General features: G+C 44.3%; 1 protein-coding gene across 1 annotated transcript in view; it reads left to right on the top strand.

Annotated features, from left to right (window-relative positions):
- Nucleotides 1–13,423, top strand: part of FRMPD2 (FERM and PDZ domain containing 2) — a 106,066-nt gene that overhangs the window by 30,287 nt on the left and 62,356 nt on the right. The window contains exons 6-12 of the mRNA XM_056130435.1: nt 1,568–1,700; nt 2,390–2,477; nt 4,250–4,409; nt 6,194–6,265; nt 8,085–8,259; nt 11,904–12,051; nt 12,591–12,729. Coding sequence (XP_055986410.1) covers nt 1,568–1,700; nt 2,390–2,477; nt 4,250–4,409; nt 6,194–6,265; nt 8,085–8,259; nt 11,904–12,051; nt 12,591–12,729 — 915 coding nt within the window. The remainder of the gene's footprint in view (nt 1–1,567; nt 1,701–2,389; nt 2,478–4,249; nt 4,410–6,193; nt 6,266–8,084; nt 8,260–11,903; nt 12,052–12,590; nt 12,730–13,423) is intronic.

Below are 13,423 nucleotides of genomic sequence, written 5' to 3'. Positions count from 1 at the left end.
TCCTCTGGCCCTTGCACTGAACTTCTGGCAATTGGCCTAGAATTGCTGATGATGTCACTGTGTCTCTTGAGCATTGCTTGGGAGTCCCACTCCCAAGACCCCCAATCAACTCTATAAAAAGTCTTCATTGCCTTAGATTACATGGGTCCTGGATTTTTCCTTCTACTTCAAATGTATCTATATCTATATGCATATTGGATTTTTGTCCACACTTGATGGTGCTCAGGTATTACTCCTGGCTCTGTGCTCAGGGATTACTCCTAGTGGGATCAGGGGGCCCATATGCATGTCAGGGATAGAACCTGGGTTGACTATATGCAAGGCAAGCACCTTACTTACTGCTGTACAATCTCTCTGGCCCCTGCAGGGAGCCTTGCACCTGCAGGGAGCCTTCCTCCTACATTTGCCCCTCTGTGCAGCTCCATAATACCTGGCAAGAGGCCTGGCACATGTACTCACTATGCTTAGGTCAGTTTCCTCAGAGCAAAACCAGAGTCGGGATTCTTAGGTAAGTTATTCATGTACTCTCAGGATTGGGCCAGTGATGTAAGGGAGCTGAATGGGGGCAAGTTGTACAGGAATCGTTCAGCCAGAAGCAGTGTCAGCTTGATATCCACTGCAACACACACCAGTAATTGCATTATGGTCAAATGCCAGCTAGGCCCTGGCATTATCTCCTTGATGCCAGGGCCTGTATGGGGTGGCTGAGGGCAATGAGGTGCCCATGGCTCCCTGTACGGAGGTTTGTACTGTAGAGGAACCAGGGAGGTAAGGCTGGAGACCTGACATGTGCTCCAATGCACAGGGGCAGGTTAGAGAACTGAGGCCAGGACAAATGACAGGGTTATGTGGATGGAGGGGAGGGCATAGCTAGAGGGGACAACTATCAATCAGAAATGCTTCTCTTATCCTGCCATCCTTTTTCTGCATGCAATCATGTTGTTTCTTTTAGTTGAGTGATGTGATTTGGCAGGAATAACACTCTTTTTGACTGACAGATTGTTAGAAGCCATCAGTCCTTAGGGTGTCCTTTTCCTCTGACAGATGCTGGAGTGTCCTATAGTGCTTCTCTCGGGGACCCATCAGTCATATTTGAGCCATTTATTCAATAATTATTGGGGCACTGGACTGAGTGAGGTACAAAAAACACAATGAGTTTGGGGGAACAGATAAGCAAGAAACAGTGGCTGAACTAGTCTGATGGGGGGAACTGTGAGCAAAATGGTCAAGAAAGGAAGTGAGAGGACACCTACATCTGCTCTAGGGCAGATGTGGATAGAGGACTGAAATAGAGAAGACTGATCTCTGACTCTTGCATCCTGGTAGGAAGGCCCTGCTCACTCAGTGTGTGCCCAAGCAAAGCACAGGTGTTCATAGGTTGGAGGTTATATGAATACCTCTAGGGTGACTGTGGATGTTGGGTTCTGATTTCCAGAAAATATGTTGTGAGTCTCCCACTGTGGTGGACAGATTCACCAACTTCAACTGCTAGCCAGATTATTTGTGTCTACATCAGTATCCTCATCTTGACCTTGGGATGCAGATGGACAATGCACTTGACTTTCAGGTGGAGAGGAGAGTTGTGGAAGAAAAGTCTTTTGTGCAGCAGGACAGAAGTTACGTACTCAGAGCCAGACTGCATCAGGCAAGCTGTGAGAGGCCACTTGCAGGAACCCAGAAGTGCCGACATCCCTATGGAGGTGGGTCCTGTGTCCTGAGCATTCCCTGAGCAGAACAGTGGTACCCAGTCTTCTGTCCACATGGACCAAATGTCCCTACTGCAGAGTAGAGCAGCTCTTGAAAAACTGCACTACTCCAGGAAGTGATGTAAGTGATCTGGCCCTGCAAGAAAAGGAACTGAATTTAGGGTTCATCTATGTTCAGAAAAACATTATTATGATATATAATTCACAGTAATTTGTATCCAGTGTACACTCTTTTACTGAGTCCTAACTATCCAATCTGATAAGACAGATAAAAGTAATACAAAAGAAATTTTTGCTTAATTTTTTTAAGGTTGAGTGAAAGGAAAAATAATTTGTACAACATAGTTTGTTGTTGTATTAGGTATGTTCAAAGAATGGCTGTTAGAACAATCTCCAAATATTCCACTGTTATCTGTTTTCCTACTGAACCTGAGCTCTTATTTGTAATGGAAGTTTTGGTTGTTTGCTCTCAGAAAAGATACCCTTAGTCCTTGAGCTTTATCTTCTCCCTAATACTGCCCCAACTCTCTGTACTGTCATTTTCTTTTTCATTTTCCACTTGAGTAAATAGACTCAGATAAGTAATTTTGCCAAGGTCATGCCACCAGCAAGTTGTGGTGCAAAACTCCCAGCTGCCCAGTATTCTTTCTCTGCCCATGATCATCATCACATCACTTTGTTAGTTTCAGAGAGAAGCACGGAGACCCAGAACTCCCTGGAGCCAGCTCCAAGTTCCTCTACACACAGTCACTGTGGTGTTTCTGTCAACAGGTAAGAGGCAAGGTGCACAGACCGAACTTGGTCTGGGACTTTGATGCGTGATCTACTGTTTTTTTTTCTTTTGCCGACTACTGGTGAGAAAACCCTTATTTTTCCAGAAAAAAAAGGGAAAGGGCCTTATTCCATTAGTAGGTGAAAAAATGACACTTAAGTAAGCATGAAGCCAAGATGATGAGGGTAGGACAGTCTCCTCTGGGAGAGTTCAGGCTTAGGAATTCATCGACAATGTACTATCAAATTGTGATGATCCCACCTATGTGAACTACATAACAAGCAACTCCAAAACACAGTGACTCGAAACCATGAGTTATTTACTTCCCAAGTCTGTGAGCTGGGGGTCTAGGTTATGCTCAGCTGGCAGGTTCTTCTGGACTCTGTTTTGTGGAGGCTTGACTAGGAGGCCTCTCTTAAGGACTGGCTGGGTATTTGGGAAGTGGTTTCTCTTTTCTTTCAGCAAACTGAACTGGGGTCTTCTGAAAAATAGAAGTTGAGAGAGAAAAGACAGAAGAGAGAGGGAGAAAAATTGGAAGAAAGAGAGGGGGGAAAGGAAGAAGAAAAAGGAGAGAGAGAAAAAGAAGAGAGAGATAGAGAGGGAGAGAGAGAGGAGTATCTAGAATTACAGAACTTTCCCTCCATCATTTCCACCTGATTCTGTTGGCCAAACCAATCCTCAAGACCAGAATCAAGGGGATGAGGAATAAATTCCACCTCCTAATGAGAGTTGGGACAGAATCATGATGCAAAGGATCAGGGAGAATAATTGTGGCTAATTTGCAATCTGTCTGTAATTGATGTTTGACTCTTCTTAAAATGGGAACAGGAAGGAATGGGAGAGGAAGGGAAATGGGTTATTGATGAAGGGACACTAACACTGCTGGTGGGTTTGGAGTTAAAACACTGAATGCCTGAAATTATGTCATAAATAGCTTTGTATATCACAGCGAGTTATAAAAATGAACAAATAAAACCCAAATTAAGTCCAGGGAGTTAGACCAAAGGGCTAGTGCACATGTTTTTCATGCCAAATGAGCACTACTGGGAGTAATTCCCGCCAGCAGTGAACTGGGAATAGCCCCTGAGCAACACTGGGAGTGGCCCAGAAAATCAAACTAAAACAAATAAATTTGCTCAAAACCTACAGGGCTCATATCTCCCCGACCCTGAGATCTGGGCATATTGGAATGTGGATAGTTTCCTATGTGTTATTTTGTGAAGAAAAGTGACAGTACATGATCACTTTTGATGTTAAATCAAATGGTCACAGTTGATGTTAAATGCATAGTGAAGCCTTGACTGGGTGCTACAGAGGTGACCTTCATGAGGACTTCCCTTGCCATTTAGCATTTTATTTTCTTATAACTTCCTGACTCCTTAAGCAATGCATGTTTATTGTCCAAGCATTTTGAACTTTACATAAGAACCCAAGGAAGAAAGCCAGAATCCCCAATGAGTCTAATGCTTGTTCCAAAGTATTCAGGGTTTGGGGAGACAAGGACATGATAGCCTTCAGCCCCACTTGAGAAAAGGTAGGGCCTTAGGATCGGGGAAACACAAACCGTGCACCTCAAACCTCACATCCCCCCAAGACTGTGCAGCTTCAGCAACCCCATTTGAAAGTGGTATACTTCCTCCGAAGGCTACAAGGAATGAAAAGAAAGTGGGGGATCCTCTCTGCCCAGTTGAGCACCTGATGGGGTGGACTTTGACCAGACAGAAACCTTTCCTCCTGCTAATTGCTCCTCCTCTTGCTTGAATGGGGTCAGTACTCTTCCAGCTGAAGTTCCCCAGGACCTTGGGGAAAGCCAGGAAGGCCAGGAAGAGCGGCGGTTCAGCTCAGAGTCCGAATGTGCTCTCTCCAGGGCTGCAGATAACTCCCTGCCTGCAAGTCCTTCTCATAGGGATTTTCTGCAAAGAAAGGAAAAGGTGAGCAAAAAATTTTTGGGAGGTTTGAATGTGAGCGGTGGGTAACTGGAAATGGTTAAGGTTTTCTTCTGGGACTGCGATGTCTGGGTTGTGAATTATGGAATTGGACTAAAAGTAGCTTAAAACTGGGAATTCAGGCCAATGGCTGTTTAATGATGCTTCAATAGCTCCTAGGTGGGCTATAATGTTGAGGAAGATTCCATGTGCAGGAAGCTGTCAGCCTTTGGTATGGGAGATAAAAACAGGTTCACAACAAGAAAGACAACAAAAGGTCTTCTGAATGAACACAACACAGGGGAAAAGGTCTGGGTTTCTCCTCAGCCATGAGAGATGCTCCCGTTGGTTAGTAAACAGGGTCCTAGGGTTTGGCTAATGTTAGGAGGTAAGAGTTGAGAGCAGGGCCAGCCTGACTGGATCGTGAAGTCTAGGTTGACTATCTGAAGAGATGTTGGTCCCTATGTTACTCCCAACTCCTTACAGGAAGACAGGTCTCTGCTGAGGGGGTCAACTTGCTAACTCTATGGTAACAGGGAAATCTGGGGAGAGGGGTGGTACCAGAAGGCACCTTCTGCCATCACCAATCTGGCACCAACCCTTCCACCCACTTCTGGTGTTCAGAAAAAAAAGTAGCCCTTCTTTAAACACAACATACTGCCTTTTGCTGAAATTCTAATTTTAATAAGCAAACAGTTCTGCAGTGACTAAGTAAGAGTTAGCATCCCCCTCCACTGTCACCCTCACCCTGGGAACTGTGACAAGCCCCTTCTGGGAAGGCTGTTGTCTGAGGAGGCCTCCTCTGCCAGGCCTTCTGTCTGAGCATCCGGAACCCTTTGAGTACATAAAAACAGATGCTCACTAGGCCTTTGTCTATTTGTCATAGACGTTTGCTTAAAGCTACTGAGCAAAGGATGAGACAAGTGAACATCCCTCTTCCTGTCTGACCCTGGTTCTCATAATCCCCTCCCAATCCTTGCTGCCTCCAAAGCAACTCTCAGGTGGTCATGAGTGTGGGGTGTTGGGATGAAGGTAGTTTCAGAACACCTCATTCACCTTTTCTGACTTTTCTCCCTAATCCCTCACTAAGGTGATTCCATTGTTGATTTTCTCAGGACACAAGTCACCCCTTGCCCTGAATTGTGGCCTCTTGAGATGGGAATCCCGCTGGATTCTTTTGAGAGAGTGTTGACCCATCCAAATCCCATCACTAGCTGGTATTAGATTTGGGCAAGATTCTTAACTTCCTGAAAAAGGGTTTGAGAATATGTGTCCAGGGGATGATAACCGAATCCAAACATTAATGGGCACTGAAGTGCTGCTAGGCTCACATTGTGTGATACTAACATCAAATATGTTGGTCATTGATTCATCATGTGAAAGTAGCAATGTGTTTTATCTGCTATAAACCTGAGGTACTTTTGTTTTCAAACAACCTTTTTGCATCTAGTAGTTATTTGTACTATATAATTTGCCTTAGAAATGTGATACATGCAAAAAGGTGACAAAATCATGCTTGAATTTTGAAACCTACAAGGAAGTGGGTGTCTAACTTGATCACCAAACCCATTCGAGTCACCTGGCTGACTTCTGCTTGTAGAGCACAGGCTGGTTGGGTACAACTAGTTGAGCCCCCATCTCACCAAAACCTATTTCCTTAGGCTCTGGAGAAGGGTGCTGGGAGGGTATGTAAGACAGTGAACCCATGGAGGAGGCCTAGTCTGGAAACTGAAGGGCCATCCCCATCAAACATGACTTCTCTATGGTAAGTGACTCTTTGTCTTCTCCAGTTCTCCAGGCCTGAGTTCCTCCTGCTGGCTAGAGAGGCCCCAGTGACTTTGCACCTGCCTGGATCAATTGTGGTAAGGTTTGACTGGGCTGAGGTGAAGGGTGAAAGGGACCCTGGCTGTGCAGGCAGACCAGTCTGTGTGCTGGTGAAAATACTAGGTGGCTAGACTCATAACTGGACTCTCAGGCTGGAGGGCCCTGCTGGGTAGAGATAAGTTGTGTTGTTTGTGCTCATTTTCTTCCCAGTTGTAGCCATCAGTCCCTCTTATTCCTGGATCATTCCTTATAGTGCTTCTTCCCAGGAAGGGGAGCTGTCTGAAACTCCTGCGTAAATTCTACTTGATCTCCCAGATGACCTCTATCTCGTCACCTCCTTCAATGAGCAGATATTGTTTAAGCATCTGCTTAACAATAGGTGACAACCCCTGTGACAGACCCCGGACCTCTGAAGTCAACAAAACCCCAGTCATCTTCCTAACTTATGTATCTTTTAGCATGTGTGTATTTTTTGTGTTCTTTTCTGGGCTTGCAAGTCCATCTCCTTTCCCTGAACTCTGCAGCTCAGCCCAGGTTGACTGTGGTGCCTGGCACACAATTCCTGCCTGGATAGGGGTTGAATGCAAGGCTTGCCCTTGCCTGGCCTTATAGAAAGAGAGATGCTCAGAGTTGCTGCTTGGAGTGTGAATGTCTAACTGGGACCTGTTATGAGCCAGTGCTCTGAGAGTAAGAGAGCAATGACAGACTGTGAGCCCTGGGTAGAAGGTGGAAGAGGGTCAGAGGAAGGAGGACGTTGAGTAATGGGCTGCTGGATAATAGCAGGGGTGGATACTGGAAAGCAGAGGAACTGGCAACCAGGACCTATAACGAGAGTGGGGGGGCAGGACAGTGAACACAGAGCATCTGTGTACATTCGCTGTTGTCCTTCTGGAAACACAGACAATGAGAGACCATAGTGAAGAATCTCAAAAGGGCCATGCAGAGTGTGGTGTCTACACACGGAACCCTTCTGGGGTGTCCGATCTGTCCCACTCGGGACTAGGAACTCCCCTCTTAGAGTCTGCAGATCTGCACAAGTGGGTTTGATCACTCCCAGTTGCAGCCATGGGGATTCCTGAGTGGGGCCCGGAATGCCATGGGGAGGAGGGGAACCCTGCAGGCTGGTCTGTGTACAGAGACATATGACAGTAAGTCCATGTGATGGAGGGTGAGGGAGTTTTCTGTGTGGCTGTCTGGAGGTGACTGTGCTCAGGTGGGACTGTAGTGGGGGACATATCTGCCATAATCTGAGCAAGGGAAGAGACAGGAGGCAAAGTCTACATGCATCTTTGGATGTGTCTCTGCTGACCATTTTCATTCTATATAAGTCCCTTAACTCTATCCATTCTCCTGTTGGATTTGTACATTCATTCTGCTGTGATCTGTGGGGACCTGCAAGTTGACCAACACTCTCAGGAGTATATAGTTTCTTGAGAAAGACCCTGGACAATGTCCTTGGGAAGCAGAACCCAGGAGGCTTCTGGGATCTATGTAAGGGAGAACTAGTAGTTAGGCTTTCACATCCTCCTGATCCCATAGAGCCTGACAGAAGGCACAGGTCTGAGACTGAGTCACTGCAACCATGGGCAAATTCTTACCATCTCTGGGTCCCATTTCTCTTCTACTGAATAACAAAATAAAACAAAACACTGCTTGAGACTGGGAGTCCTTATTCTGTACACTTAGATGTTGTATGCCTGGTGAGAGTTTATGAATAGGAATCACAAATATGCTAAACATCTAGGGTTGTTGGTCAAATAAATGAGATATTGCATAGGAAGTGCTTAGCACAGTAGTAGCCCAGTATTGAGTCGTGTCTCACCATTATGTTGCAATGGATTCTTTTAATATTTGCAGACCAAAAAAGGGAAGTCATATTTGGCCCTCAAGGATATCTGTGTGGTGCTGCTGAGTGGGCAGTGTTTGGAGGTGAAATGTGATGGCACGTCAACAGTGGGATCCATCTTCAGTGCCGTCACAGCCTTTGCCAACCTTGTGGAACTTGCTTACTTTGGCTTGGCCTACATGAAAGGTAAGTGTCTCCTCTGAAGCCACAGTAGTCTGGGGGTGGGTGGGGGGTCGGGTAACAGGTATCTTAGTACATTTCTTCTAAAAACAAAATAAAACAAATCATTGCTTGTAGCCCTCACATTGCACACTTAGTTGTTGTATGCTTGGTGAGTGTTTAAGAGACACAGGTCCCACTTGTCACTTGCAGAAGGTAGTGATAGAACAGTGCATGCAGGATGTGGCAGGTTTCTCTGATTTGCTGGATCTTGTTGGTCTATATTAATAAATTAAAGAGAAATGAGCACAAATGTTAATGTTTCCATGAGATGGAAGTAGAAAATGGTGTAGTCTCGTGGAGTCCTCAAGAAAATAAACACGGATTTGCCATATTACCTAGAAATTCCACCTTTGGAATATACATACATACATACATACACACACACACATATATGTTCAGAAAAATTGAGAGCTTGGACTGTGTTCATAATAGCATATTTTTTTTCTTTTTGGGTCACACCCAGTATTGCTCAGGAGTTACTCTTGGCTCTGCATTCAGGAATTACTCCTGGTGGTGCTCGGGGGACCATATGGGATGCTGGGAATCGAACCCAGGTCAGCTGCATGCAAGGCAAATGCCCTACCCACTATGCTAATGCTCCAGCACCAATAATAGCAATTTTTTTTTACAGAACCTGAAGTGGGAGGGGAACAACCCAAGTGTCCTTCAATGAGTGAGAGCAAAAGCAAAATTGGCCTATAAACACAGTGGAGTTTTATTCAGGCTTAAAAAGAAAATCCTGACACATTGCTCCAATATGGATGAACTTGAGACACTGTGCTGACTGAAATAAACCAGTTTGGCAAGAGACCAGTACTGTTTGATTCCACATATGTTAGACACCTAGAGTTGTTTAAACCACAGAGACATAAAGTAGAGTGTTATTCGATGGGGCTGTGAATGAGAGTTGGTGTTTAACGGAGTTTTAATTTTGCAAGATAAAATGAGTTCTGACATGAAAGATGCTGAGGTACAAACATGTGAATGTCCTTAACATCACTAAACTGTTCACCTAAGGTTAAGATATTAAATATTTTGTTGTGTCTGACTTATAATACTAAAATAAAGTAATTCATCAATTATATAGTATTAACAAGAAATTAGACCCCATCCCAGGAATTAAGAATCCTGCTTAACTGGGCAGAGTGATAGTACAACATGTAGGGCATCTACCTTGCATGTGGTCAATCTGGGTTCAAGCCCCGATACCCCGACATGGTCTCTCAAGTCTACCACGAATGATACCTGAGCACAGATCCAGGAGTAAGCCTGAGCACGGCCAGGTGTGATTCCCAAATGAGCAAAGAAACAAAAACGACAAAATAACCAACAAAGAATCCAGTCTTAAAATTCTGAAGGCAAGGTTTTCCGTACTTTCCCCTCCCTTTACTTCCATTAAAGACTTGACTTACATCTAACACATATATCACTTGGCTATAGAAGAAGAAGCCATTTAGCTACTGTGAGGTTGGTTAAATTCATTAATAAGAAGGAAGCAGAGCTGAGATTAAGAGGACCTTCAGGTTAAGGCCTGACTTATGTGTTTGTGCCTCTGTTCTCCCATTTCTAAGAGATCAAGAGCTTGTTGTGGGGTCATCCAAGTGTGCCATGGGGCAGAAGAGGTGTCCTTATCTCCCCATTATTTTTAGAAAATCACTGAAAAATCTCTTCCCCAAATAAAAAGAATGACCATTATGCATTTTGATCAATAGAAGATTGTGAAATCTTTTTTATAGTGTGAATAAAAGTCTTGTTAGGAAAATGTGTTTTCTTTTTGTTTGTTTTGACCAGTAACCTGTAAACAAGTGTGCTTGCTCTCCCAGAACAACCTTGCCTCCCAGGACAATCCTATACCATTTCTTGCCTATCAGGTGTCTACCTCTGATCTGTCCCTATCAGATATTTGGGAACTGCTTAGCTGAAGCCTTCTGGGCAGTCACACAAAATTAACCTGTTAGGGGCTTGGGGTTTGGACATAAGCCCACTTGGGAGAGTTTGTCAGTCAAACTATAATGGTGAGGAGTGACCCTATTGTACCAAAGAGTTGGCGTGGGGAGTCAGATTCAGCATCAGGGGCTAAGGGCATGGAGCAGAGAACTGGGCACCATTCAGGACTACTTATGAGCTTCCTCTTACTGCACAAGTCTTTAGAAGGAAGGGCTGGTAATCCTTCTTAAAGCAATGAATTAAAAACTTGGCATGACCCCTGGGTCCAGGTCATCTGTTATTGGCTGCCTCTGGGCTGAGAGTATGGAGCATGGAAAAAAGGTGTGGAACCTACTTGTAGGGGCTAGGATAGTGGGCAGGGTGGAGCAGGATTTGACCTTCAGCCTCTCTCCAGAGGTGCTAGAGGACAAACTCAGTAGGAGTTGAAATTTTGGCTTGGGCTGTAGGATTATTAAGCTGGTTAGACTATTTTTTTTAAAAAGTTTTTTGTTTGTTTTAAGGTCAAAAGGCAAAAGTGAATGTCTTAAATCCTGTCATAATCTTTAGTCCTGTCTCAAAATGCCATAGACTGAGAGGCATCAATCACATTTATTTCTCACTGTCTGGAAGCTGAGATGCCTGAGATTTGGTCCTAGCGCATGATCAGATTCTTGGTGAAGGTCCTACTCCTGGTTTGCAGGCAGATGTTTTCTCACCTATCAGAGAGTGAACTGTTTCTCTTATTTATTTATTTGCTTTTTTTAAAAAATTGAATCACCATGAGATACAGTTATAAAGCTTTCATGTTTGAGTTTCAGTCATACAATGATGGAACGCCCATCCCTCAACAAGTGCACATTTTCCACTACCAATATCCCCAGCATTCTGCCCCTCACCCCTGCCTCCATGGCCAACAATTTCCCTCTTATTCTCTCTCTACTTTTGAACACTATGGTTTGCAATACAGATACGAGAGGTCATCAGGTTTCGTCCTTTTTCTACTTTCAGCACACACCTCCCATCCCGAGCAATCCCACCAATCATCATTGACTTAGTGACCCTTTTCTATCCCAGCTGCCTTCTCCCCCAGCTCAGGAGGCAGGTTTCCAATTATGGAGCAATCTTCCTAGCCCTTGTCTCTACTGTCCTTGGGTTGAACTATTCCTCTTAATACACTAATCTAATAGCAGGGGCTCGAAGGTAAATCTGATTACCTTCAATGGTACCTTATCCCAAACTCATCATATTGGTGTTAGAGATTTAATTCTGGGAGACACAGACAGTCACACAACCCTTCCCCCACTTAATACACAACTGGCCATGGAGATTTGGAGATTTGAGGGTGGGTCATCTGATGCAGAGAACCAGGCCTGGGTCAGGAATAGAGCAAATGATCATTCCTCAGCTTTTCATTTAATCTTCATAAGATGGGAGTTAGAATGCAGATATTAAGCACTATCTTTTTTAATATAAGTAGCCTTTGATGATGAAACTCCACTGGGTTTCCTTTCTGGGTTCCCTTCCTCTATGTCTCCTGTTCTCAGCAGTTTATGAACCCAGCAAACATCCTGTGGTAGCAGGTGCATGGGGCTCTGTGTTTACTTTTGCCTTCTGGCCTGGGCTCAGGGCCATTGTGTCTTTTCCACCAGTTCATCTCCACACTCTCTCCACTTCCGTTTCAGACAAAGAGTTCTTCTTCCTGGACAATGAGACCAGATTGTGCAAAATAGCCCCTGAGGACTGGAATGAGCAGCCCCCCAAGAAGACCTGGAATACCTTCACTCTCTTCCTGAGGATAAAGTTCTTTGTCCGTGATTGTGGGATGCTCCAGTGAGTGCTGCAAGCTCTTTCCTTTCATTCTTCAGGAACTGATATATGTACAGGTTGATGTGTGAAACAATGGAGAAGTCAGCTTGCAATCTGTAAAGAACACGTAATTAACTCTTATTATTAAATCTCTCTTGAATGGATTCCAATATAGCAGGAAAAGGGGAAATCAGTGTTTCAGTCTAAATGAAGACCTGCCCTTTTGTTTTAAACATCCTTCCATTTAAGGTCAAAGCTCTCTCCTGATTAGAACCAACTTTCCCTGAGTCCAGAGATGAGGTGGAAAAGAGGAAGATGTATGGGCACTGGAATTGCGTTGCTGTCCTTAATTCTTTGGCATTCTAGAAGCACTATCTAATTGAATGTCGGTTTTCACACTTGAACTTCTCACAGAAGCACCTTCAACTGCTGGCAAGAAGCATGGGTACTGGCTTCTATCCCGGCTTCTTCCTTTTCCTAGCTTCTCAGTGTGAGAGAAACCCTCTGGTTTTAGTGCTTCTCCTGCTTCTGAGCAGCACTTCATTCCTGCATTTTATTCCCAGGCAGAGTCAGACCAGACATCAGTTTTACCTGCAGCTGCGGAGAGACATCCTAGAAGACAAACTGCACTGTGAAGAAGAGATGCTGCTGCGGCTGGCGGTTCTCGCTTTGCAGGCTGAATTTGGCAGTTACCCTGCAGAGGTAGGGGGTGGAGAATAGGAATCATAGGGTGTAGGTCTCTAGAAAACTAGTTACAGGACAATGGAGGGGGGGGGCAGGAACTGTTATTAGTGCAGAGACTGTGACTTTGAGACCAGTTGTTATCATCAACCTCTGAGAATGGGGTAAACTGTCAAGGCATGCACCCATGCATGTATCCACCTATCTAACCATCACTGCATAGACTCATCCACCCAAGTTTTCATTGAATACTCTTTGCTAAGCCCCAAGCTACCATGATGAACAAGTCAATTTTATACATTGTTCCTCTTAATAACAGTCATTGACTGAATTTCTGTCATCACCATCATAATCCTCAGTAATGCCAACCATTATTAAGAGATTATTATGTACCTGCCAATGACCTAGATGTTTTTTCAAGCGTTAATTCACTCTCACAGCAACATTGCAAAGTAGATCCTATCACTCACACTTTCTAAGAGAATGGCTAAAAATTCCAAAGTTTACATCTGAGTTCAGATATGCCTAATTGCAAGAACAGTGCTAACTCTGCGGGACATATTGCTTCTCAAAAATGGAAACTCTAATTTCTTTAGCCAAGATCTTTCTTTGCATGAGAAGAACATGTAAGTTTTCCTTGATTTAGTTTGTCTCTGATACTGCTGAGTTCTTAGGAGTTAGCAGAAGCTATTGGTTATTTAATTTGCAGATGCAT

The sequence above is a fragment of the Sorex fumeus genome, unplaced genomic scaffold (genome assembly GCF_029834395.1).
Source record: "Sorex fumeus unplaced genomic scaffold, SorFum_2.1 ptg000078l, whole genome shotgun sequence".
Lineage (NCBI taxonomy): Eukaryota > Metazoa > Chordata > Mammalia > Eulipotyphla > Soricidae > Sorex > Sorex fumeus.
This window is presented reverse-complemented; position numbering and strand designations above follow the sequence as displayed.